This window comes from Haliaeetus albicilla, chromosome 3 (assembly GCF_947461875.1).
Source record: "Haliaeetus albicilla chromosome 3, bHalAlb1.1, whole genome shotgun sequence".
NCBI classification, from domain to species: domain Eukaryota; kingdom Metazoa; phylum Chordata; class Aves; order Accipitriformes; family Accipitridae; genus Haliaeetus; species Haliaeetus albicilla.
This window is the reverse complement of record NC_091485.1, coordinates 52,818,438-52,843,805: the sequence shown is the minus strand read 5'-3', so window position 1 is coordinate 52,843,805 and position 25,368 is coordinate 52,818,438. Positions and strand designations below refer to the sequence as shown.

The 25,368-nt window shown below is 43.1% G+C and overlaps 1 protein-coding gene across 1 annotated transcript in view; it reads right to left on the bottom strand.

Annotated features, from left to right (window-relative positions):
* The window catches only part of LAPTM4B (lysosomal protein transmembrane 4 beta), a 62,622-nt gene that overhangs the window by 23,288 nt on the left and 13,966 nt on the right, over window positions 1-25,368 (bottom strand). Inside the window, exons 2-5 of the mRNA XM_069779737.1 lie at window positions 22,585-22,696; window positions 15,399-15,472; window positions 14,688-14,810; window positions 5,862-5,960 (exon numbers count right to left, since the gene is read on the bottom strand). Of these exons, the coding sequence (XP_069635838.1) occupies window positions 5,862-5,960; window positions 14,688-14,810; window positions 15,399-15,472; window positions 22,585-22,696 (408 nt within the window). The remainder of the gene's footprint in view (window positions 1-5,861; window positions 5,961-14,687; window positions 14,811-15,398; window positions 15,473-22,584; window positions 22,697-25,368) is intronic.

Below are 25,368 nucleotides of genomic sequence, written 5' to 3'. Positions count from 1 at the left end.
AAACTGCCAGGGCTGATTGGATTTGCATGTATGTCTCACTCTGCGTGAGTCATATTTTTGTGACTCACTTGCACTGATGACCTTCCAAAAGCCTCTTATCCTTTTGAGCTGCCCTGTGTTTCCTCCCTCTCCAGAGCTGTCACACATGAGCTGTGTTTTTCAGGATGCCACATGACTCACTGATGGCTTGCTTGCAGATCAGGAAGAGTTTTTTCCACCAGGGCCAAGCTGGCTGAAATCCAGTAAGCTTGCTTCCTCTTCTTTACAGCATCTTACAGACCCTGGATGAGTTGGAGGTGTTGCTGACTTTGACAATACTTTTGACCATCAAATGGGGAGAGCAAAAGGCTTCTGGAGTGAGCTGAGTCCCAAGGGAAGGTTAAACTGCCTCTACAGCCCAAGCTATGGGCTATGCAAACTTGCCCCAGGCTACTGAAACAAGTGGAGTAAAGGCATATACATGGAGAATTGCATCTTTTCCAGAATTAAATAAAATGCCTTCGTTAATTATTAATAGTAATAAGTAGTTCAGTAGCTGTCAATGCTCAGATACTACGCACTGAGCAAGGCGTAAGAGCTAGTACAGAACAGAGACTGAATAAAGGACACTTCTGTGGGGACAAAGCCCATCTTTATAAGAAACACTTTACATTAAGCCTACCTATTTACAAACCAATTTCTATACTCTTTCTGTCAAAATCCAAACTGAGGGAAGCCCCATTTCAGATAATACAGTATTATCTGGAAGAATGTAATGGGAGATTTGTTTTTCAATGCTCCCATTCCATTACATGTGGTGAATAAAACACATTTAAGCCCACAATGAACCCCTGCAGCTCTTCCAGCTCTGAGCCCTAGCTCTAATCAGCCCTGCTCCTGCGTGCACGGGCTGTTTCTCAGTGGGTGAGGTCTGTTCCAGCCCTTGAGTTAAAGAGGTCATCAGCCAGCACGCACCAAGTAATTGGCCCCGAGACACTGACCCACATATGGCTGAAAGCAGCGGCAGCTCGGAGCATGTCCTTGTTGAAGTGCTTTGGACATGTGCTGCTGGCCTGAGAATCATGAGTCATGGAAACTTGTTTTCCTCAACCTGTAACTTCTTTAAACTTGTTCCTAATCGTTGTTTTCTACTGATGCTGTTACACAGTTAAATTGGATTGCTGATTCAGTTACCAATTTTTTCCCTGAAAAACTTGGCTGAGGTTTAAAATATGCTTTAAAATATGTGGCTGGACACACAGTATATAAGTATATCGATTTTTCTCTCAGGAGACAAATGTTCACACTTGGAATAGGCCCTACGTAAAAGGCATTAAGTCACTTTAGCCTAATCCACCCTTAGTGGTATTCCCACATACCGCAGCACAGGCTGCTGACAGACACCTTTTGGGGGCAGCCCCAAGTAGCCACCATGTGAAAGGATGGGTGCGCAAGAAGGGCTGAATGTGGAAACAGGCACCGTGCCTATTTCTGCTAGCTTGCAGTCTTCCCCTTTAAATGGTGGGAAATGAGCCCCTAAGGAACTGAAACCCACAAAATTTTATAACCCTGCCTCTCACCGTTGTTATTGCACATGCACTTGTTAAGCGGCATAACAGCAGTGATGTACTGCATGACTTCTGCTCATCAGACACATGCCCGACCAGCTGACTGACCAGCATCTTTGTGGAAATCAGAGGCTGCCGTATCCTGCTGTTTCTTGTAACACAGCAAGGAAAAGTCTGTGCCAATCTGGGTCACAGCAGCCCTCTGGGCAGCTCCCTCCCTGGCAGCAAGTGCAGGGTGAACGCCGCAGACCCGACAGAGCCCCCTCGAGTTAGGAGCCGTCTGCACCAAGTCCCATTTTATTCTCCAGCTGCTTTGGATTTCTATTTGCAGAGCTGGGCTGGTCTTCAGTAACTGGTGAAAATGAGACAAAGATTTCTACACAAACTGAAATTTATATGAAGACTTCAGAGTGATGCTAATGGCAGACCAGTTGGCCACATGTATTTCACATGTTGGTGCTGCAGAAGAAGAAACAATGGGTTGCTGTGCTGATGAAATCTGCAATTAAATCCATCTTCTCAGTGTGCTAGAATATGTATCTTGTGAATATAAAAAGGCTGTACAAGAACCACTCCTTATAACTGCAAAGAAACGCTGTGATTGAAAAGAATTAATGATGGTAAACCAAACCACTGGCCTGCAACACTTTAAATGGTGCCTTATACAGGCCAGGACACCATCTGTTGGCACACAGTCACACACACTGGGGTATGCAATTTAAAGCAAATGACCCCTGCTTTAGAGATGCTTCTTCTATAAGTACCCTGCTATCAGCAAGCCCAGTGATGGGACCCGTCCCAGGTTTTAGGGGAAGAGGTGGCAACCTCGTGGCTCTGCGCTGGCCATTCCTGGGAGCAGGGATCAGAGCTTGGCTGTTGGGACTGTGTTCATGGTCCCGACTGTTGCTCCATCGCCCCTGAGGGAAGGTAGCAGACATCGGGACGATGTGCTGTGGGTCAGGGTTCCCCCTGCTAGGAGGCAGCCCCCTGGGCTAAGACATGAAATCTCTCAGGGTGAGCATAGAACTTCATTCTGCATCACCCTTTCCCATCTGCTGAGGACACCAGGACATGCAGACTGGTCTCATCTCCAGGCTTGACACCTAGTACACGCAGGTTATAGGCATACTGTGGAGACCAGGGTTAATATTCAGTTTGCTGAAGACCAGTCTGTCTCACTGAACTGGAATACCTTTTGATTGCCCCACTGGTAACTACCTCTTCCTACCTCCTTTCCAGAAAAAGAAAGGGCCAAAAAGAAGAGGAGACCATACTCTGCAGCTGCAGAGTGCTCAGGGCAGCCCAGGGGAAAGGCTTATTCTGGTTGTGTTTGTGGTCCCCTGAGCCTAGCTCATTTGGGCCTGGGGGACGTCTCCCACGGTGGGGAGGTGGCGGTTGAAGCCTCAACCGTTCTGTCTCAGCAGCTGGGCCTGGCCAGAGGAAACCGAGGCCCTGTTCCCCAAACCAGATGCAGAGGAGGGCGTGATTCAAAAGCCACTGTGCTGGCTATATGCCATTTGAAGTCCTGTGTACATGTATATAAATACATTTGTGCTGCTGGATGTTCTTCCTCAGCCGGATAGGAAACACCTATGTTTCATGGTATGTAACTCTGGTTCACTTTCTAGACAAACACAGTAAATGGAATAACACATCTTGGTCTACTCTGAAAAAGATTCTTTGTGAAACTGCCTGAAATATCCATTAGCTGCTTTGGATCCAAGTAAATCCTAAGGACTAAAAAGACAAGTGCTTGTGTGTGGTTAGCTGGCTCGCTTTCTTACTACCCTCTCTTGTCCCCCTTCCCTTTTCACAATCCCACAACTGCAAAGCACAAACCCACCATCTAATACTGCTATATCTTGATTTCTGCTAAATAGAGTTTTCCTTTGCATGTAGCTTCACCCTAAATAAGCATCATGATGCCAAAAGTTTCAGAGGAATTATGTGATTCTGTTTCATATTTCCCACCAGCTGAATGCAGCTTTTCCTACTGTAGCTTTTCCTAGGTTACAGTGTTTTGGTTTCTCTCCCTATTTGTAGTCAAACTCCAGAGGGAGAGGGAGCTCAGGCATATTTTTTATCTACAGTACCTTTTCAGTTTCAGTATATAAACGTGGTACCATCTGTTAAGTCTATCAGTGATAAAGTGTGATGCATCTGATAGTGTCCAGCTTTCTTTTCATGAAGCAGATTCCATAAATCTGCATAGCAGCTCTTTTGGAAACACAGGAAATTCAAATGAAAATGCTAGCTGGAATTTAGCATGTGTTTCTGTGTGAGTCATATTTTTTGTGACTCATTTGCACGACAATATGTTGCTAGAATGAGCATTATATGAGCCACATATATTCTTGGAAAAAACATCTGTTAGCCACTTTAAAACAAAATGAGTCTTTTGCACTGTTAATTTCTTAGGTTTCTTTTTTCTGTAGTAAGTATTTTTGCCATTCCAATTTTAATGCATTTCTTTTATAAGCTGGAGACATCCTTGCCATACTTAGTCAATGAAATACCAGACCCACCTGGGGTAAAAATGAGCTAATGCTTGCATCTGAGAAATTTAAAGAGCACATCCCTTGTTGCACCTGGCAGGTCTATGCATTTATTACATTCATACATACTTCTTAAAGGTGCAAACAAAATCAACGAGATGGCTGTGAATGTATAAAGCCAGAAGGCTAAACTGTGTTTCTAAATCACAGAAAAAAAATGAATATCACTTCCAACAGCACCCTAAAATACCCTATCTGTTGGTTGTTTGGGTTTTTTTTTTCAATTTTGAAGTAGCTTCAATAACCTAATCAACCTCTTTTTTTCACAATAACTTTCCCTGTTTGTGTTGTTAAATGTGCTATCTGGAAGCAACATCCCTGGTGTCCCTGTGGCTCTATGGGAGCTCTCTAACCTAATGCAGAATTGCTCTGCAGATAAAGAGCAAGAACTATTCTGAAATAAAACCCATCATGAGTAATACAAGAACGGCAGCACTGCACTGTGAGAAACTTTCAGAAGGGTGCAAGAAGAAGGCAAATATACCACCATACTTTCCAAGAGACCCAAGGCTCAGGGGACTAGTTGAGCCACAGGTGGTTGTTTTTCATACCTTGATTTGTCTGATCTTACTCTGAGCTCCTTCTGGACTTCTGCCCCGCAGAGCAGGTGGGGGCCGACCTCGCTAGACCACGAACCTGGGTGTGGTGGTTTCACGTGAGCCATTTCTGGCTGCACTGGGTGATGCTACATCTTCCCTTCGTCTGGTACCTGCCACCTCCAGCCCTCTCACCCACGAGGTTTGCATAACAGCAAACAAATCATCACTCCCTGTGCCTTTTTGCTGCCTGCTGTGACAGTCCTTTATGTTATCCCTCCCAGGAGGGATTATGTGCATCTATTTACCTGCTCTACAATATCCTTTCTGAGATAGTGCACCAAAAGTGAATGCATGGTTCCAGAGTTGGTAGGCATCAAAACTGAGAAAGAAATCTTTAGATTTCTGTTTTTTCTATTCCTTTCTTAATATTCTTAGCATTTGATTTACTAGTTCGACCAGAACTGAGCAGTAAGCTAATATTTTCACAGGTCTATGTATTACAGCTACAAGATCCCTTTTTCAGGTGGTCACACTTAGTTCAGAGTCCACTGCAGTGTCTGTGAAACAAGATTTTGCTACCTCTGTGTACACTACTTAGAATTTATCACCACTAAGTTTCTCTGCCATTTCATTGCTCAGTCACTCAGTGGCATGAGATCCTTCTGCAAAGCTTTCTTGGCTGATTGTTTTCTGTATTTTGAATGACACTGCAAAAAATGTTGTTGTTAGATTTTCTTCCCCTTCCCAGATCTTTTATCAATGTACTGAACAGTATGGGTCTTACTTTTTAAAGACTGATAATTTATCCTTATTCTCTATTTCCTAGCTTCAGTCTGTGAGATGACTTTTTCTCTTGTCGCTACACATCTTAGGGTGTTTTTTAAAGCTTTTGATGAAAGACTCTGCCAAAAACCTTTTGAAAAACCAAGCAGTTTGTATCAACAGGATCTCCCTTGTCCACTGGATGACCCGCTCCTTCAAAGGATTTATGTGTCATGAGCTCCCCCTACAAGCATTATGCTTTCTGGTTGTGGCCTACATGTTCATGTGTTTGTCTATGAGATTTTCTGCTTTTTTTCCATAACGTCTATCACTTTGCTTTGTATAGCTGTCAGGCTGCCTGGTCTGTAGTTCCCCAGATCTCTTCTAAAGCCAGGCCTCCCAGCAAGGACATTCCACCCATGACCAGAAGTAGACTGTATACACAGTAATGCGCTTACCTTAAAAGCCAAAATGATACTTATGAAGAGGAGGATAATCACAACCAGACATGTAGGGTTCACAGACATAATCTCTTCTTTGTAGGGAAAATTGGTGGGCTGCATAAGCAAAAATAAGCAAAACACTCTAAGTTCATCTCACGAGTCATTTAAGAGCCATTCAGTTAGTGCACTCCATAATTAACAGCTTACAAAACTTCCTGTGAACTACTAAATCAGGAGCTCTCTGCACCAGCAACCAGTTTCAGTCAGTTTAGCTGGAACAGGCATTGTGAAGACTCAGTTGCCAAACGTTCCCTGGAGGGCTAAGGAATTTGCATTTTGCTTTGTATGTGGTGTGGGCTGTCCTTTCTTCCATGCACACTGGGTTTGTATCTGACACAAACTAGCAAAGGACATCTCTCTGGGATCTTTGCAGCAGGAAACCTGCCATCTTGGGCAACGGCAGGCATGTTCTGTACTTATTAACTAATCATTATACTGGCACTGGTTGCCAAAGACCAGTGGCAGCTCCTTCCAGAAAGTCAAAGCAGGAAAAGCTGGACAGCACGATCCTTTTACCTAAATATTTGATCAAAAGACATTGGGTCTATTCTGCTCTGTCTTATTCTGGCTAAATTTGGACTACTTCTCCAGGAGCACTTGTTAGTGCTGCTGAGTGCATGCCCTGTGGAGGCAAGGGTCCTACAGGGGAGCAATGTCATGATTTCAAATAAAAATGTGCTCCAGGTCCTTCTGTTACCTCATACATGAAATGGAGGTGACAGAATTAATCTTCCTACTTAGCGCAGGCTCTAGTGATTTACAGTTGTGAAACACATTAGGAGCATCGGCTGAAAAACAACCTCTAAGAGTGTTTTACTGTATTTGTTATTGCTTAAAGAAAACACACCCTTTAAAATGAATGTTCCAAATCGTTTTGAAATATTGCAAGGCACAAGTTCCTGTTTCAGTTAGAATAAACCATTGTTCACAGACAGAGCTATTCTCCACAAAAGATAGCTCTGCTGCAACAGTAGCTCATTATAACTGAATGCATTAGCTCCTTCCACACACAACCCCCTTTTCCCTTACAGGTCTAATTACTTAACCAGGCCAGTTCTGCATCCTTGTCAGGACAATTAACTAGACCGAGCTATAACTGTATTCTTGGCGATGATGGTGTAAATCCAGAGTAACCCCTTAATACCCCTTACACCAGCACTCGGCCCAGTGCATCAGGAAATTATCTTTTTTTTGGACAGCTGCTCTTTATTTAGCGCTTCCATGAACTGTTCAGAGCAGTTAACATCAACAGCAGCTGTAACTGTTTGCAGATAAATGTTACATAAGCACATTTTCTGCTTCTTGACAGCAATGTTTCTGTTCCTGTACTGAATTTCGTGGCTGAAGTTTTTATCACATTATCTTCTTTGTCAAGGTACAGCTTTTGTAGGAAACTAGCTTGCTATAATTCAATAAGTTGCTCTTTTTTTTTTTTCCACAGAAGGTTATTGCTAAATATAGTGGATGCGATCACCCAGAGACCAAGAAAGCAAGAGTATATGCCAAGAAAAGATGCACCGAAGAAGAAACACAAACCTTATATGCAGAAAATTTAAGTATTAATGACACAGCTTGCTCTCCTGCTTGCAGGAGGGAGGCCATGCACATGGTTAGAAGGTCCAGTCAAAGACAGTTACAGTAAAACTGCCCCTAAACAATTTTTTAGTACATACTTACCCTTAAAAAACTAGTCAAACTGGTTTGTGAATGTAATAAAAAACTCCTAGTGAGGCTTTGGTCTTCCTACACTCTGAGTTTTGGGAATCAGTTACCAGTCAAAGACTAGATGACTGCATGCTGGGGTCTTGGCCATAACCTTACGGCCTGTTTCCAGATGTCAGCTCAGCTTGGGTTTGCGTGGGGGCAAGAGGAGGGTGGGAGAATGACCAAGAAAGTTCCTGCTACCTTAAAGAGCAGGAACACCTGCTGGAGCCATGAGCCCTGGTCAAGTCTGGGAGCAGCACCTGGCCCTCCCTTACCTCAGCAGCATTTCAGGTGAAAAGACAATAATTCAGCACTGAAAGCAGCAAGCCAGGAGAGCACGTGAGGAGCAAATGCTGCAGTTTTTTCCCCTTCAGGCTCAGCTTTCTGTGTCTCCATCCTGAAGAGACGTGAGGTGTAAGCAAGCCCCAGCAGGGCGGTAGGTGCTGCACCCATGTGGTGGTCACCCCCATCCACAAGTGCCTGGGAGATCTTGGTGTAGGCTGTGAAAACCGAAGCCAGCCCCTCCTGGAGCTTCCCAGCATGCTGTGTAGGAGAGAAAGCTTTCAGGGCTGTGAAGAATAGTCCAGGGCCATCTGGTCAGCATGGAAGAAACTCCCTTTGTTTGCTAACGGGGCTGGTGGCACCTGCCGACCAGAAGACGTTAATGCTCTTTTGCTGAGGCTGGCCTATGAGCAGTCTGATCTTGACTCACAACTACAAACCCCTTCAGTGCAGTAGGAAAAACAATTTATAAAATGTGCAGCTTTTGGCAAAGAAGCAGAAAAGATGGTGGGAAGCATCTCAGCTGGCTCTGGGCTCGCCTGGTGCAGGCACCATCATGGAGCTGGTGCCATCAGGAGGCCCTTGGGATCCTCCTACGGCAGCAGCCGCTCCCAAAATCTCCTTCACTCCCACAGAAAACAGGTGCCAACAGTGGTTCAGATGAATCAAAGGCCCATTGCCCTCCACTGACTGCAGTGATAAGCTTAACCACCCATGTGGGTGTATGAGGAGGGAAGAGAAATCCTGCTCCTGTGCTGGGTGTTTGCTCTCCTGTGGGGAGACCAGCAGTTGAAATTCTGCTGCTGGGAAGGCCCCAGGCACCGGGCTTGGTGCTGCAACTTCTGGGAAAAGCTCAGTGTCAAACGTTGTGCAACGTTGGATGAAGCTGAGACTGAAATATGGCTGGGTGAGAAAAATCAAGCCTGGAAATACAGGAGTGATTTTGCAGCAGGACATGATGAAGTTTTCTATACAAACAAGAGGTAGTTGTAGTGGTGTGGCACTGGCATGCTAAAGTCATAATTAAAGTGTCATTTATAACTTTGTCACAGACATGGAGAGGGCTGCATGCATAATATACCTGGTAAACTTTCAGTTTAAAAAAAATTACTGCTTATACATAGCAAAGCTCTATTAGACACTTAAAAAGAATCTAAAACTTGCATGGAAAGTATATTTCTACTGCATCAATATTGTACAAATGCACAAGAAGAATAAGAAGTCCAAGGCTGAAGCCCTTTCTCATTCCCTCAGCCTGCTTGCATAACCTTTCATGTTTTCCTTCCCCTTGGACCATAGAAAAATCGACTTTAAAAGATGGTGTGGATTCTCATTCAACAGTTACAATCCTCCAAGTATCAGAATCTTACAAAACTGAAAGAAAACAGTAATGTGTCTGTAGAATTTTTAAATCTCTGCTATGAAGTTAGTAGTACTTCTTCCTTGGAATTATAAAATGGCATTAAAAATGTCAGAAAGGATATTCCCTTTCTAAGCTTTAGTTTATAGGAAAAATTTCTTTAGGTTTAATCTCTTTTACGTTCTCTAGATGTTTCCCCTAGGATTTAAAAGCATGACTAATATGACCTGAATTGTTAGACAGCAGCATTGCAGGTAGGCCCATAGTAAAGCTATTTAATATACTTTGAAATTTCTTTAGATCAACTGTAATAGTCCTATACTTAAATAAAAAACAAGTTTGCATAACTCAGTTGCAGACTAGCCTGCTCTGCACCTCTGCTTCAATTCATTTCATGTACTGTTATCAGATGACAGAAGATAAAGTGTTTAATTTGAAGGCTTTAGAAAGCCCATATATCAAAGATTTAGCGGCACTAAAGAAAAGAAATGTGCTTTAGATCAAACTGCTTTAGACCACCACTACTGCTCCGAGAACCAAAATGATTTTTATTTTACAGATGCTGGATTTACTGTATGTGAATTTTTTTGTTTTTCTAGTGACAGTGATAATGACCAGGATGTCCAACATAAACCTTAGAAAGTTTTATGACGTGATGGCCATACAACATTTCAAATGCTAGATTTGTAACATCTACTTATTTTACATGACCCTTCATGCCGGGATGCTCTTGCAATTTATGAGAATTAAGTGGCACACCTGTGTGCAACTAGGTATTAAAAGGCAACAAAAAGTTTCCAAAGACACTTGCGCTTCTGAAAGAAACATCCAGTATAGGATGACAGTACCAAATACCCTGTGAATGCAATGTTCTGTATTTTACAATTGCAACATTTTCAACTAGGGCTCTGCCTAGCCTATTGATAGGTACTCATTTATCATCTTGCTAAAAGTACATGGAGGGTTTCACAATAGCTTGCAACTCATCACTGGTAGACTGAAACCTGGAAGATGTGCACCAAACTGAATAGATTAACATAATGCCAGATAGTAGCGTGGGGAAGAAGAAATGGTTAAGAACATGGGCTTTTCACCTTAGAGCAAGCAAAAAATGTTCTTCTGAAGCTGCCAAATATATTCTATTACCTAATGCGTACCTTCTTCCAGATATTCAATAATGGATTTGAAGAACAATTGGGATTTTTCACTTCCCTTATGGAGCTGTGCTCCCTAAAATATCATTCCCCAAATTCAGAGCAGTTTTAGAGGAACAAAAACTGTAAGAATGCCAGGAAGAAACACAACCCTTGCTTTCTGCCTACCTTGGCAGACCTCTGCAAAGGGGGTGAGGGCAAGATGACCCTAGGGCTTATTTATAAATCATGAGGAGGGATCACACCCAACTGGCATAACTCAGGTCTCACTTACAGGGACAAGGGTATTAACCACAGTCTTGCTGTAAACGTGGTGTTTGAGATGACAAACCTATCTACCATGAATATTATTAAAAGGTAGGGAAACAAGTCCATGGGTACAAGCCTGTTTATCAATATTTGAGTGCCAACACTGCATTAATGGCATTGTGGCTAAAAATTTGAAAAGCTTGTTTTTAGTTTCATTTCATTGTGTGTCTCAGTATCTGATACCAGTGGATGTGATCTTCACCGCTCCGTTTCGCTTTTGGTCCCTCAGACAGAGTGTATTTGCTCCGAGCCAAATGCAACAACCTTTTGCCAACTGATGTGGCCCTTCCAGGTAATGGTACGAGGGGTTCCTGCTGAGCCACTTGTGCTTGGGGCCACAGCTAAGACACAGCTCCAAAGCAGTTGCAGAACAGCTTCAGACCAGCTTCAAAGCTTTGTTGAACAGGTAACATTAACTGTACAAAATTCATCGCACCTCTTGGTAGTTTTTGCGAATCACTATCCTCCACTGTGAATGATAAAATAGAAAGAACTCCTTGTTTCTAAATCAACTTAACTTGGACTAGCTTTTAGCTACTCATTATTATTATGCCTCTCATCTAATTTAAACAGCCTTTTAATACCTCACTATTCTGCATATGAAAACGCTAATGGTATCACCTCTTGGTCTCCTTTCTCAGTAAACTAAGGAGGAAAAGCTGATTGTCTCTCGTCATACTATGATATACCCAGCTTTTATATAGTTTTTGGAGGAAATTTTCTGCATGTTTTCTGACTTTTAAGTATTGTTCTTTACAACATAAAGACACCATAAATAGACAGACGAAACCTATGTCACCAACTGAGAATGGAAGTCTCCTCTCCATTACTATTCATTGCTGGTTTTTAGTGTCCACAAATCCCATGAACAGTTTTTACAAATAGCAAAAACCCTGGGAACTCTTGTTTTGGCATTTAGTTCTCTAGACTGCTTACAAAGTCACTGCATCCCAGGTACAGTTGCCATACCGTATGCTCATCCGTATTCCTCATATTTTCACATTTCTTTGCATTTAGCAACATAGCACACATTAATGACCGAACTCAGGTTCTCAGTCAGTCTAGCTCCCTCTGATTAATGGCTCCATCTTTAGTGTTACTTACTTCTTCATTGATCTCTGTGTCAGCCACCAGTTTTATTAGAAGTGATTTTGCTGGGAAAAGTCACACGTACTGCTTCTGGGGAATGCAGAGATGTGCTCACTTTGGGCAGTGCAGGGATAGGGTCTTTCAGAGGGTGACCCAGAACAGGTAGGTTAGGCTCCTGCTCGCAGCCTCCCGCTAGAGGACTCGATCCCTCTAGACAGTGAGCCTGGGGAAGCTTTCCCAAGGTTGATGTTAGCCTTCGTGAATGGCCTCTTGGGTACCAAGGTTATTAATGGAAGTCAGGAAGAGCATGAAATCTACTGCCAATTCCTGGAGACCTTCATCTACCCAAAATAGAAACTTATTGGCAGATGGTCGGCTTGACCACGACCCTTTGTAGTCCGCCAGCTAACCTCTCCTAATCTATTTGATACATCCTTTATTGATCCAGTGCTTTATTGTTGCTCTGAGCATCATGCTGCGAAGTCAAATGTCTCACAGAAGTCTGTTATGCCTCTGCCCATCTTTATTGACAAAGCCAGTAATCTTGTCAGTGAAAGAAAATGAGTTTGCCTGCAGGACTGATTTTCCGTGAAGCTGTGCTGGCAGTCATTAATCATATTCCTCTGGTCTAATCCTTTATCAATTGACTCTCCTCTCAGCCCTTCTGCTATTATTCTGCTTGGTAGCAATGTAAGGCTAATCAGCCTATAATTATCCTGGAAATCCCCCTTGCCCTTTTGAGCACTGACAGTTTAGCACTCCTGAAGTTTTACAGCATTTCATTACCAGTCTGGAAAATTATTTACAACAGCACGCAAAGATGTGTGCAACCAGAGATTTTAACAGTCCAGAGCAGGAATGTGGCTCACAAAGTGCTCTGCTGCACCCTTCCCAATACCTTCCAAGGACTGCTCCTTGTATTTCTGCTACAGAAGGGCCTATTATTTTTTTATCGGCAGGAACGGCAGTGATGTTTTAGCAGACATTTTGAGAGAATCAGCTGCTCTTTGCCCTTCTAGTGAGCCAGTTCCAGATGTGACACCAGGTTTTCAGCAGAAGAGCGGGGGCTTTTTGGTGCACATCTCCCAGTCTGCTCCTGTCCCCCTCACGTTCTCGCACAGTGACCAAGACTGAGTAAAACCTGGTTACGATTCATGCTCTGGGAAGGGGGGGGGGTGTACCTGCAGCCACACAGACACTTGTGCTGCCACAAGAGCAGGGCTGGCACCGATGCAGAAGTGAGGGACTGCAGGCGAAGGATGGGCAGGAGGGCTCCGGCCAGTGGCAGTGCCAGCTTCAAGCACTCGCCAAGTGATGGCCGTAATTTGCTCTTTTCCACTTGTATCTCTAAGAACCTTTTGAATTATTCCTCTGCTTCTCTTCCAGTGTACCATCAGCTGTGAATGCAGGCAGGTATTAAATAAGGCAAAGGATAACAGGCCCCTGATGCATCCCAGCTCCCGCTGGCTTGACACATTGCCTCTTCCCGCAGATTTGTGTGGCTACTTATCTGCCTGCTGCTTCTCATTACCTGTTATTTATACTGCCCTAGCTAGTTTTCCATCCACATAACAAAGTTCACAGCCAAGCTAATCTGTATTTAGGTTCTCAAGGCAGATTTTCAGAGATGGCTGCACCGTTGGCTTCTCCAGAGCTCTGCAACTCCCCCTGAACCCTACTGGACATGGCATGTGGTCCTGTGATGAGACAAAGGTGGGTGGGCTCTTGTCTTTACTTTAGGTGGTTGCAATCATACCTTGTAACCTTACGCAATACTGGTTATGGATGTTTGGCCAAAGTAGACCATGGCAAGAAGGGAGCCTCTAACTGACCCTAAGTCAGAATCCAAAAATATTTCCTAGCAAAACCAAACCTACATTGAATCAAACTCCTGCCTAATGAAATCTGTGTTAAACCCACCAAATAAATTAAAAAGAGCAACAAAACATCCTTGAAATAGCACCAAAAATAAGCTACTGGATATGAACATGTCCTGGTTTTGGCTGGGATAATCTTCTTCCTAGTAGCTGGTATAGGGCTGTTTTGGATTTAGGATGAGAAGAATGTTGATAATACACTGATGTTTTAGTTGTTGCTAAGAATTGTTTACACTAAGTCAAGGACGCTTCAGCTTCTCATACTGCCCTGCCAGCAAAAAGGTGGGGTGGGGGGGTGGGGGAGCTGCACAAGAAGTTGGGAGGGGACACAGCCAGGGCAGCTGACCCAAACTGGCCAACGGGGTATTCCATACCATGTGACGTCATGCCCAGTATATAAACTAGTGGGAAAGCTGGCCGGGGAATGCTGCTTGGGAACTGGCTGGGCATCAGTCATCGGGTGGTGAGCAACTGCATTGTGCATCACTTGGTTTATATATTCCAATTATTTTATCACTATTATTATCATTATCATTATTATCCCTTCTTTTTCTATCCTATTAAACTGCCTTTATCTCAACCCATGAATTTTACTTTTTTTCTGATTCTGTTCCGCATCCCAATGTGTCGGGGGAGTGAGTGAGCAGCTGCATGGCTTTTAGCTGCCTGCCGGGTTAAACCACAACAGAACACAATAACTCTGAATCCAGAAGCAATTACTTATTACCTGTGTCTTGCAATATGAGCTTCATTCCAAATGAAGTGGTGCTGAGAGCTTCCACAACACTGTAAAACTCCAGAGCTCTGCACAAATCTTGTAATGAGTTAGTACTGTAACCTTGCAAGGATGTTGAATATGGACTAGCTAGGACTGAGAGGACTTTTCAAGGACTGCATAGGCAGTCAACAGGAAACTGCTGGCTAGAAATACAGGACAGACAGTGCACCTTGCACAGTCTTTTTCCCCCCAAAACCCCCAAAGGTTTGTGAACATCAAGTGATTTACCAGCTGGCGGAGGTAGTCCTGAATTGTGCTGGGATAGACGAGTACACTGATGGCAACCAACGTGTTGAGAGCAAAGTCAAAGATCTGGTAACAGAAGAAAGGGATGATCCAAGCTGCATGTTGCTAAAAAAGAAATAAAATAAAAACTCATCAGCCACAAGTTAAAATAGCAGGATATATGTCTCTCTGCACTAAAATCTAAGGAATATTTGACACAATGCAGTGTTAAATCAGCTGAAAGAAATATGACATTCAGCCAAAAGGGTTGGCCAAGCCAGTTTGGCTGCTGTAATATATGTGGTGTAAGTCCCACGACTCACTATACTAGGACATTTAGAAACCACACGATACTTTTTCCCCCTAATTAATAGGGTTAGTTATGGGACAAACCACAGGCTTGGGAGTTGAATGGGAAAAAAACCCCTTAACTTTGGTAGGTACAAGATTTCTGAATTCACAGTTTGCCCAGAGCTTACTCATATTTAAAACTGCAATCAACACAACTGGGCAGTCTTCCTGCCTGCAGCACGGCGTCCTGGGGTACCACTGATCTAAGCAATCAGTTCTGCTGCCTCTTTGACTTTTTTTTTTCTCTCAGTTTTCAGCTAAACAACTAAACAAGAAATTGTTGGAAAGAAATTTTCTTATTTTTGTTTCTACAGAGTTGTGTAGTTCACTTGATTCATGTCTTCACCGAATATAATGAATTACCTTATATGCGCCATATGTAGCCATTGCACAGATCAGAATCATGAGAAGAGAAATTGCTGTGGCAATGCACATATCTGGAACAGAAACACACAAAAATAATTGCAATAAATTCAGAGCTTGGTTCAGTTATTTTGCTATCTACGTTGTGCAGAGCACCTCAAAGGGCAGGGTGGGAAGTGGGTGGAGATGGGGTCAAGTGCATCATTCATCCATTGCTGGAGGAAATCTCTGGCTTTTGTGGGAAACCTCCTAAATATGAGAAGCACAGACAGTGATTACACCATGCAAGCCTCTGCAGCCTCTATGAGGCTGTGGAGATGCCATGAACGGTTTAATTTTTCTAAGGATTCTCAAAAATCAGGAGCAGTCTTGACAAGAAGACTACTTTGCGAGTGATGATGACATCTGTAGTCAGAAAGTGTCTGCTTTTCTGCACTGCAGGTTGTTTTTGCACTAATAGCTGCCGTATACCATTGTTCATATATCTCTAAAAACTCTGGAAAAGGAGAAATGAATTTTTAAAAACAAAACTGGCAGGTAGAGGCATCTTAGAGCAGAAATAACATCTTGAAAATTTTCATTTCAACCAAGAATACTACAGAGATATAGAGTTATTAATGAAAATGTATACCTGTCAGGAAAGGTGAAGTAGTAAAGGCAGGAAAATATTCTTTAAGGTTTTGATTGGAGTAATTACAGGACTCCTATCTTTTTATTCTATTGCCACTCAGCTTTCAATTAACTTTTCAATAGATGTAAGAAGTTCCTAAGCCACGAACAGCTGAAAGGAAATCCTGGGGCAAAAATTACATATGTTTGGTCTTTTTGTATACACTTCCCTTGATATTACAGGTCATAGTCAGGATACCAGAAGCATGTTTCTGAACTCGACCTTATAGTGAGTTTGGGAGTGCAACGGAACATTGCAACCACTTTTCTGAGGCTAAGCCAGTGCACAAAGAAGAGAGAGGATGTAAGGTATATAGGATGTAACTTTAGAGATTCCACCTCTGTCGGTATTTTTGAGGTACCTGCTGTTCACATTGCTGTCACCAGCTGCACTTAAACTACCTGCCTTGATGAGGCATTTGGTGGACTTGAGACACACAAATCCATGACACTGTTCAGGCTGTTCACTACCCATCACTGCCTGACTCTGGAGGCATTCAAAGCGTGAAGATGCCTCCATTTGATCACAAGAGTTGCCACAACATCTAACTCCAGCACATGATGAGAAGCACTAAACAGCATGGGACAGTCCTGCCACCTCCCTGGTTGCATCAAAATGAGGTTCTGGGTAGGTGCCCTGGAGCCTTCATCAAAGTCCATGAAAGGTCCTGATCTGGTAGCTGTGGACAGGTTTCACCTACCACCACCATGCAGCAGTGCAGGTTCACCCAGGTCATGGCTAAAGAGGAATGACAGACACTAAGTCTTGTCTGTCATTTTTTCCAGCCTACCGGTGTAATCATCCATGTAGAAGACAAAGGACCCAGTCCTTGATCCTCCTCCGCCAGAGGGAACACAAACCTTGCACTAGTGCAGAGCTCCTGCCAGCACTAATGCAGATTTCTGCTGGCCCTTGATGAAGAGAGGAACCTAAGACTTGTGAAGCTGATGGAAAAATGAACAAAAGGAAGCTGTTGCTGGCTGGTGAGGGCATCTCCAGAGGGTGCTTATGTATGCTGGGCTACAGGCTCTTTGGGTACCGTGTCTACCAATGGCAGGATTAAGGACGTGGGAACCCAGGCCTCCCCTTTTCCAGGACACTGCCTGTGTCCTGGATTTCAGGTTTCTTGCTTTCTCTCTCTTGTGCCCAGATTTTGTCCTTTTGATTGCATAGGGACTCAAATGCAGCAGAAGGAGCCCTATTGCAGGCTACTTCCTAATTTAATGGCTGGGCCCCTTTCCTGGGCACTTGGAGAAGCACATTTAAACTGCTGTAGTCTGATGAGGGTCTGGAATCCAGATGTCCTTCCTCACAGTGCAAATGCTTGAATCTTTGTCTTATTGTCAAAATAAGCAGATCTCACCCAGGAGAGGCACCAGCACCCAGCTCTGACGTTAGCTGCATCCCTGCGCTCACTGCTTCCTAGCTGGTGGCTTTATGCAGCTCGGTTTGTGGGTGCTTGGAAATGCCATTGGGAGGCAGCTGGGCTCCCTGCTTATAATTCAGGAGGGGATGACATCTCAGTGCATCCCAAATTGCTCTTCAGAGGCACCGCCTTCTCCTCTTTGACTGTGTAGAGAATCCAAACATTCAGCGTAGGGATCTGAACTGCATTGCCATGACAAGTCTCCAGCTTTTTAGGAGCTGTAAGGGTGTGCTGTGCTTATTAGCGGTGATCTGAATTCTGCCCTCAAGAGGAAGAACCAGCCACAAAACAAACCCGTACTAATAAAAGGTACCGCAGCCCCTTCAGACACTTTTGCCTGTGTGGTCATTTACTCTGGCTGCCCACATACATCCTGTGAAATCAGAATTATTTTGAATAGACCAGGTACAATCAAGGTAATGAAAGAAAAGGAGAGAAGTGGAAATGGCTGCCTATAGCCACTAACCTCAATTGAACCTCTTGTAACAGAGGCTCTTGGATCAATATTTTTATTTTAACCATCAGTTTGAAGGCACTGCTCATGTATTTATTCTGTCCGTTCTTAATCCCAGTCACCTACTCACTGTATCCAAGGGGAAGCTGCTGTCATTGTCATTTGCAGCAGATGCAGCAGTCACAGGCCTTGCTTTGCTTGTGACAGCGGCAGTACTGGTTTATAGCCAGAGCCCAGCAAACTGCGATAAACTTGACATTGAAGCTCTAGTCTGACACACTCATGCTCCTCTTCTCCCGTGCCTCTCTGGCTGTGTTCCGTTGTGCCAAGTCCTAGTTGGCTCAAGCTGGTTCTTTCTCATTTAAGGCTTCATTGGTTTTTTTGAGCTGTGTCGGCTTCAATTAATCAGAATGAAACTAGATATGTAGCACATTAAATGAGAAGCTAACAGGGGTGTATGATTTTTTTTTCCAGCCATGCTGTACTTTCCATGGCATTCGTGGCTAGAAGGGCTGTACTTGAACCACCGCAGTGGTTATACAGCCTATTGTCCTAGATGGCTTTTTGAGTTTTCTGCTTGGGTTTAAAGAAACCAGTTGGGTTTTTTCCTCTTATAACTTGCAGTGAGATTCTCCAATCCTGCCGCATTGGGGAGAAGATTCTGCTGGGGCTGAGCAGAGCTCCTGCCATAGGGCACTTGCACGCATGGCAAGCTCTGCAGCTGGAGCTCCCTTGAACCCATCTCACAAGTATTTCTTTGCCTTCCCCTCTCCTCTTGCAGAGGAGGCTGGCGGCGGGTGTTGCGGGGACAGGGGGGAGCACCCAGTCAGGCCAGTCCCTGAGCCAGGACCTGTGTAGAGTGATGGAGACTTCAAATCCTCCAGCTCATCACCTGCCCCAGCCCTGGAGTTAATCGCTGGCTCACAGCTCTGACAGCAGGGACCAGAAAGCTGCTGATCAGCAGCCTGCAATCCTCAGGCAGTTTTGCCCACCCTTCTAGCCTTATTTATCCAGCAACCTGGCCTCCTTACTGCCAGCTAAGGATTACTGCCTCGATCTCTCCTCCGGGCTGCTTGTGCAACCTCAGTGCTGCTGCCGCCAGCCGCCATGCAGCCTCCTGGGTCACAACCCATGCGGCGGTGACATTCTCTCTATGGCAAAGGAAGGAGGCCAATGAGAAGGAAAGAGTTTTCTGCACTTTAAGCCCAGCTGATTTACTCCAGAGGATAAGACTAGAGGGGAAGATGCAGCCCTGAATATGCTACGCTGGGGCAGAGATCTAGATTTTTCACCCTCCCTGTGACATGGGGCTCATGGAGTAGTGGTGACAGATTGGGGCAGGAAGGGTACCTACTCTACTATTTCCATTTACCCCACAACAGAATTCCAAGCCTGCTATCTGTAGGTTTCTTTAATTTTTTTTCTATTTGAATTAATCTTTTTAAGCCCTGGATGCATGTCATGTTCGGCAGAGAGACCATCACATTATCCTGCCTTGCCCTGAGACTTCTGCTCGTCTCGTCTGCCCATCCCAGGGCAGGGACACAGGCAGCTTTTGGCCTGAGTTGCCGACATTGGTGTCAAAGTTCCCCTCAGCTTCTATAGAGCACACATAAAATTTCAGTCCTTGTTGTCATATGGTTTATGAAGTATCACACACATCTGTGACACTGTGAAGGCAGTAAATAAAACCAAGCAACACTCACTGCTTGTTTGGGCTGTTGACGTGTCAGGATCATGGTCTGTGTATCTGGAGAAGCTGAGCAGGAGGCTCAGGTGAAACCCTCTGGGAAGTCAAAATGATTTATAGGGCTTTTCCATCTCCTGCCCAGAGATTATTAATCTTTTAACAGTAGCAGTATTACATTGGGCAGCTTACACATTTCTAATTTTTCCTAGTCCAGCTTCTTGTTCATGAACTCCCTCAGGCCCTAAGGAAATAATAAAAAGAAAGATGAGACTAAATGGGCTCAGCTGAATATCCAGCACAGGAGGAAGCCCAGCATATTCCCCGGCTCCCAGATGTACATCTTGGAGACCCAGCCAAACCACACACACTGGTGTCTTCCAGTACCTCCATCTGCCACATGGCAAGTCTTGGCAGACTTTTTCCCCCCTTGTTTCCTCTTCTAGAATAGAAGGGAAAAGCTATAACCTACGGCTTTTTTTAAGTGCTCAGGTAAATCCTTTCTCTGCTTAATCAAACAGGCATTTTGGAGCCTCTGGTAATGCCCTGGGAACCATGCTAAATCCTGAAATTAAGGCTGAGCAGCCATTCACAGAAGAACTGATGCTGCACCAGCATTTTCCAGCAGTTTGCACTAGACTGGCTCTGGTTCTGCACGTGGCAGGAATTTTTCCTACTGCTGGAACAGAAAAGTGAAAATTCTCCATAAACCAGGCCTGAGCCCAGCCAGAAATAAATATGAATACAAATATTGGGGGAATACTCTTTTCTTGGAAGTCAAGGGAAATCTGTCATGAACTTCAGGTTAGCCATAATGCCACTGCTGTGACTCAGCTGACAAGTTTATCTCCAGCTGACATTTTCAGATCTTTTATGAAGGAGCCTATTTGAGGAGGGAGGGAAAGGGCAATTTTATATGCAAACTCTGTGTCTGCATTTTTTTTGTTTGCTATAGATAGGAGCATCAGAAGTAGTAATGAGAATAACAGCTACTAGTATTTCCAGTATTATTATTTGTCAACACAAGTACTTATAGAGAGCAACTTTGGGACCTTCATTAGCATAAAAATTGATGTATCTTCCTGTATTTCACACACACGGTTTCACATCTAAGAATTTCAGCATGTGCAGCTAACCTGGGAAACATTTCTTCAAAAAAGACAAATAAAAGTAGGACAAGAGAAGAGCATGTGGAAGTTTGTCTGATGTTTTATCTCATAAGAAAACATTTCCTCAGATTTGAACAAATATAGTCATACTTAAAGAAAAAAAAGAAAAAAAATTATCTCTGCCAGCTATTTCCAGTAACTATAAAAGCCAGTAGCTTGATTCAGCTGCCTTTACTCAGTAAGGCATTAAACCGGAGGGAATCAAAGAATAAAAGGAGACATTAATTCAAATGTTCATTCGTAATTTAACTGCCTGTGAAATGTTCCCTTTACTGAATGGAAATGAGGTTGCTTGGCCCACAAGCCATCCTTTTACAGTCTTGCATGGTTCACTTCAGAAGCCTCGATAAAAAAAATATAGAAAATACAATTTTCAAAGTGTAGATGGAAATCCCCAAAGTACTTGATCTGACAGCTATTGCATTACAAAACAGAATTACTATTTTAAAGCCTTGGGCACTGGCAGGCCTCTGATGTCGGCTATATAAAACCACACTGACAGACAGTCATTACCAAGGTTAATCTCTGAGAATTAGGACAAGGCAGTCAGTTTTAATATGTCAGAATCAGCCAGGAGCCCATCTGTATGTACTATGGTCCTTACTTTCTTAAATCCAGTTATATAAAAAGATTTTTAGTTGGAAGTTGTAGGTGGTTTTCCAATGAAGACACAATAAAATAGCAGTTGCCCCTTATTATTAATTAAATGTAGACCCTCAAGGCATACTTGCACTAAAGACCTTGTGGAAATAAGCATCTCTTAACTGATACCCAGCAGATCTGAAACACCATGGATGCAATTATTTTTCTCACATGTGGGGCTATTCCTTTTCCTACTGATATTTTTATTGACTTCAGTAGGAATGAGGAAAGGACTTAGAGCCTTTTGCTGTGGATGAGTGTGATTCTGAGCAGCAAGACACCAGTGTAACTAGCAGGAGACCTTGTTTCAGATTACTGTGAGAAATGTTGAATGTAACAATCTTTTGAGCAGAAATGACAATAAACAGACATTTTTATGAAAATCACATTGAGGGAAAACTTTTCTAGCTATGTATTAAACGGTTAAAGCAAATCAACAAACCAAACACCACCAAAGAATTTGAAACAGCCATGGAAGTAAGAAATACTTGTGAAAGACAGGAGGTTTTTGCAGGAGACATAAATGGCCTGGCTCACCCCTCCCTGAAACTCTGTTGGAAGATTTTCTACGATGCTTTTTGGTGAGAGAAGGAAGCAGGCCTGTGTTATCACTAATATGCCTATGGCTATCCAGTTAGTATTTATACTTGCATCTATTACAACAGGTTTGTGCAAGTTGTGCCATGTGCACATGGGGGATGAGTAAATATGTACAACATGAATGAACACATTCAGCCAGTTACATAAATAGCAATATGGGTTCTTATGCGTGTGCAGGCACTACAGGACGTGGTGCTGGGAGGTGCAGAGACTCATAGGTACACACTCCCTATGTCTTGCAAAATCTCCCTGGGGCTTTCAGCATCATGCTCAGGGATAACATCTCCATGTCAAGGGTTGGCTCTGCCCCTGCCAAGCCAAGACACAGCAGAGCAGATGGATTACTAATAGGTAGCAGATAAGGTTACTACTCTGTAACCAGTTTGAACTGTGCCGTGAATACACCTTTCACAATAAAAATGCATCTGTAAGATACCAAGGTGAAGCAATAATTAAAGGACAGTAATTACTGAAATGATAGGACAGTTACATAAATGCTGGGGCAATGAGTGCTAGTATTTAGGCAGTTTGTACTTACTGGCATCATCCATAAATTCAAATTCACCCCCTAACTCAGCACTGGTTAGGTGGTACTGGTCAGGATCAGTCAGGGCGCTCAGCAGAATCAACAATACCACCGAGTTGATAATCTACAGAGAGGAAAAAGGGAAAAGGGTCTGTGAAAGTAATCCATGAAAAACCTCTGGGCAGCATATACTCACCACAGTCTATGCCAGAGGCGGTTTTCCAACTGTACAACTGTAGTATTTAACTAACACTGCACTTCTTAATTTCTTTGGGTTTGTGTAAGCAGGACCTATTTTTTCCCCAAGTAGTGACAGGAAAATGAAACAAAATGTGGATTACCTCTTTTCATTCCGACTCTCTCTCACACCATCAGAAAAGCTGTTGCTGCTCTTTCAGATTATAAAACATATTAGCACATCCACTTCAGTTTGTTCTGTTGCAAAAACTAAAATCAATTAAAACCAGTCATTTTGAGACTATTACAAATGAGTGCTGTAGTCAAGGATTATTAGCATGGCAGAGCTGGAATTTGGGACAGGCCCTGTGAAATTGCTAGATGATCAGAGGAGCTGATTTGCTGGAAGAGGCTGAATTTTAAGAAGCCATGAGTGATGAGCTGATTACATGAGCTGCTAAATCAGGAGGCCTTGGGGGGGATGGGACTAGGTGGCAATGTGAGCCCAATGTCTGATGCGCACATTCCTGCGTCATATGGCACAGAGAGACTTTCACATACACTGAGGCCTTGGCTATGAAATGCAATAAGTGAATAAAATGCAAGAATATAGTGTCAAGTGATTCAGTAGAAGTGGATTGTCAAGCATCAGCTATGAGAGGAATGCAGAGGTAGCCAAGAGATATTTTAAAACAAATCTGAACAAAATGCTCATATCACTTTGAAGTGAAGAGGGCTAATTGCAGAAAAGAAGATTGCTCAGCACGAAATAACGCAGCCTGGCTAAAAGATTATTCTACAGAACTAGGAAGATAACTGATGAACAGGGAAATGGAGAGAAGAAAGCTGATAATAGAGTATGCTGGGAAAGATGGATTTTTATTGCTTTGGTTCTCACTTTGAAGTCATCCTAATCTGATCACAGGTTACTAACAGCAACAAAAAGGTGTAGGAACACAGGCTATTATAAGACATAACAGGCTAGAGAATTTCTTGGATAAGATAAATGCTTTGTGAAAGGAAAATTCCGTCATCTTTAGCTGATACCAGCTCTGCTAGCAATGATCTTTGAAAAACTGCTGACAACAGATTGAGTTCACAAGACGGGGAAAGAGCAAGCACAGTTTATGCCTTTTCAAAGCAGAAAGGCCATGTAAAGAATTTCTAGCTAGATTGTGAGATTTAAGAATAAAATAAACCTAAGAACAGACAATCAAGCAGTCTCCCCATTAGCACTTCAAATTTGCATGGTCATAACCAACAATCACCATGGGCTTGTCAAGGACAAACCGTAATTAATTCATCTTTTTTTCCTTCTCTGACAGGCTAAGAGGCCTTGTGGACAGGGAAAAAGCAGTATATATCATCTCTTTGCATCTTAGCAAGCCTTTTGACATTATGAGATTCTCATAAATGAGCTAGGAAAACCTGGTTTGGTTGAAAGTGCAGGAAGGTGAATGCACAGCCAGCTGGATAGTTGTAATGAAAGAATAGTTGTCAAGGATTCAGAGCCAGTGTGGAAGATATACTGATTAGGGTTTTCCAGTATCGTTGAAAGACTTGGTATTTCAAGTCACTTGTGACTGGTACCTTTCTTTAATTTGCAGACAATGCCAAGCTGTAAGGACTTCGGGAGATAAGATTAAAAAGGTTTTGATCAACTATGGCAGAATTCAGACAATAGAGAACAATTCCGTACCAGCAAGCATAGAGCATCACATTTGTGACAAACTGCAGAAGAACAAGAGGAGAAATAACTGAGTAGGTAACAGTTCCTCAGAAAGGAGTCTGGGTATGACAGTGAATAAACTGAACGTGTCTCAGTGCCATCCCATGAGCTTATCTTTGCAGCTACATGGTGGTGGGCAGTACTGCAGAAACTCAGGTATTAGATGCACAAGTCATCCTCCCACTCGTCCTCCACAGGGCCTCTGCAGAAAGGGTCCAGTTCAAAGTCCTTCTAAAATGTACCAAGAAAACCCTGGGGAGGATCCTGCAACAGAACAGAGCGTGATCAGACAGCTGGAAAGAGTGACTGACAGGGAAAAAAACTGGGGTTGCTTAGCAAGGAGAAGGAGGAGGGAGATGCTCTTAGTCTTTTATGTGCACAAAGGCAAGGAAAAGAAGGAGGCAATAGACTTTTCTCCAGATCCTCTGGGAGATAAGTAAAGTAACAGATTTAAATTACAGTAAAAGGAAATTTTGGTTAGGCAGCTTGCTGAACAGTAAGAACAATTAGACAGCAGAAGAGATTGTCTGGAGAAAGTTAGAGGTCTTCTTTACAGCATTTTTTCATAGAACAGTTAAATAGCTTTGTGTTGGGAATGCTGTAGCCATAGATGGTCTTGTCTTGACTTTGAAGACAGATCAGATGACTGTCAAGATTCAAAACGCTATTAAATTTTAACATTATGTATAACTTTATATTGCAATCCAGTTCTTGCTTTATACTCCTTTGTGGAAAGCTAGAGGACATATGCCAGTAATAAATATGTTATTTAAGGAGAGTACTCAAAATAACCAAGCAATCAGAAACTATAAATGTATATAGCGTTGCTATTTTAGAGGCACACAAATTTAATCTTTTGTACAGATATAGCCAGGAAGATTCATAAAATA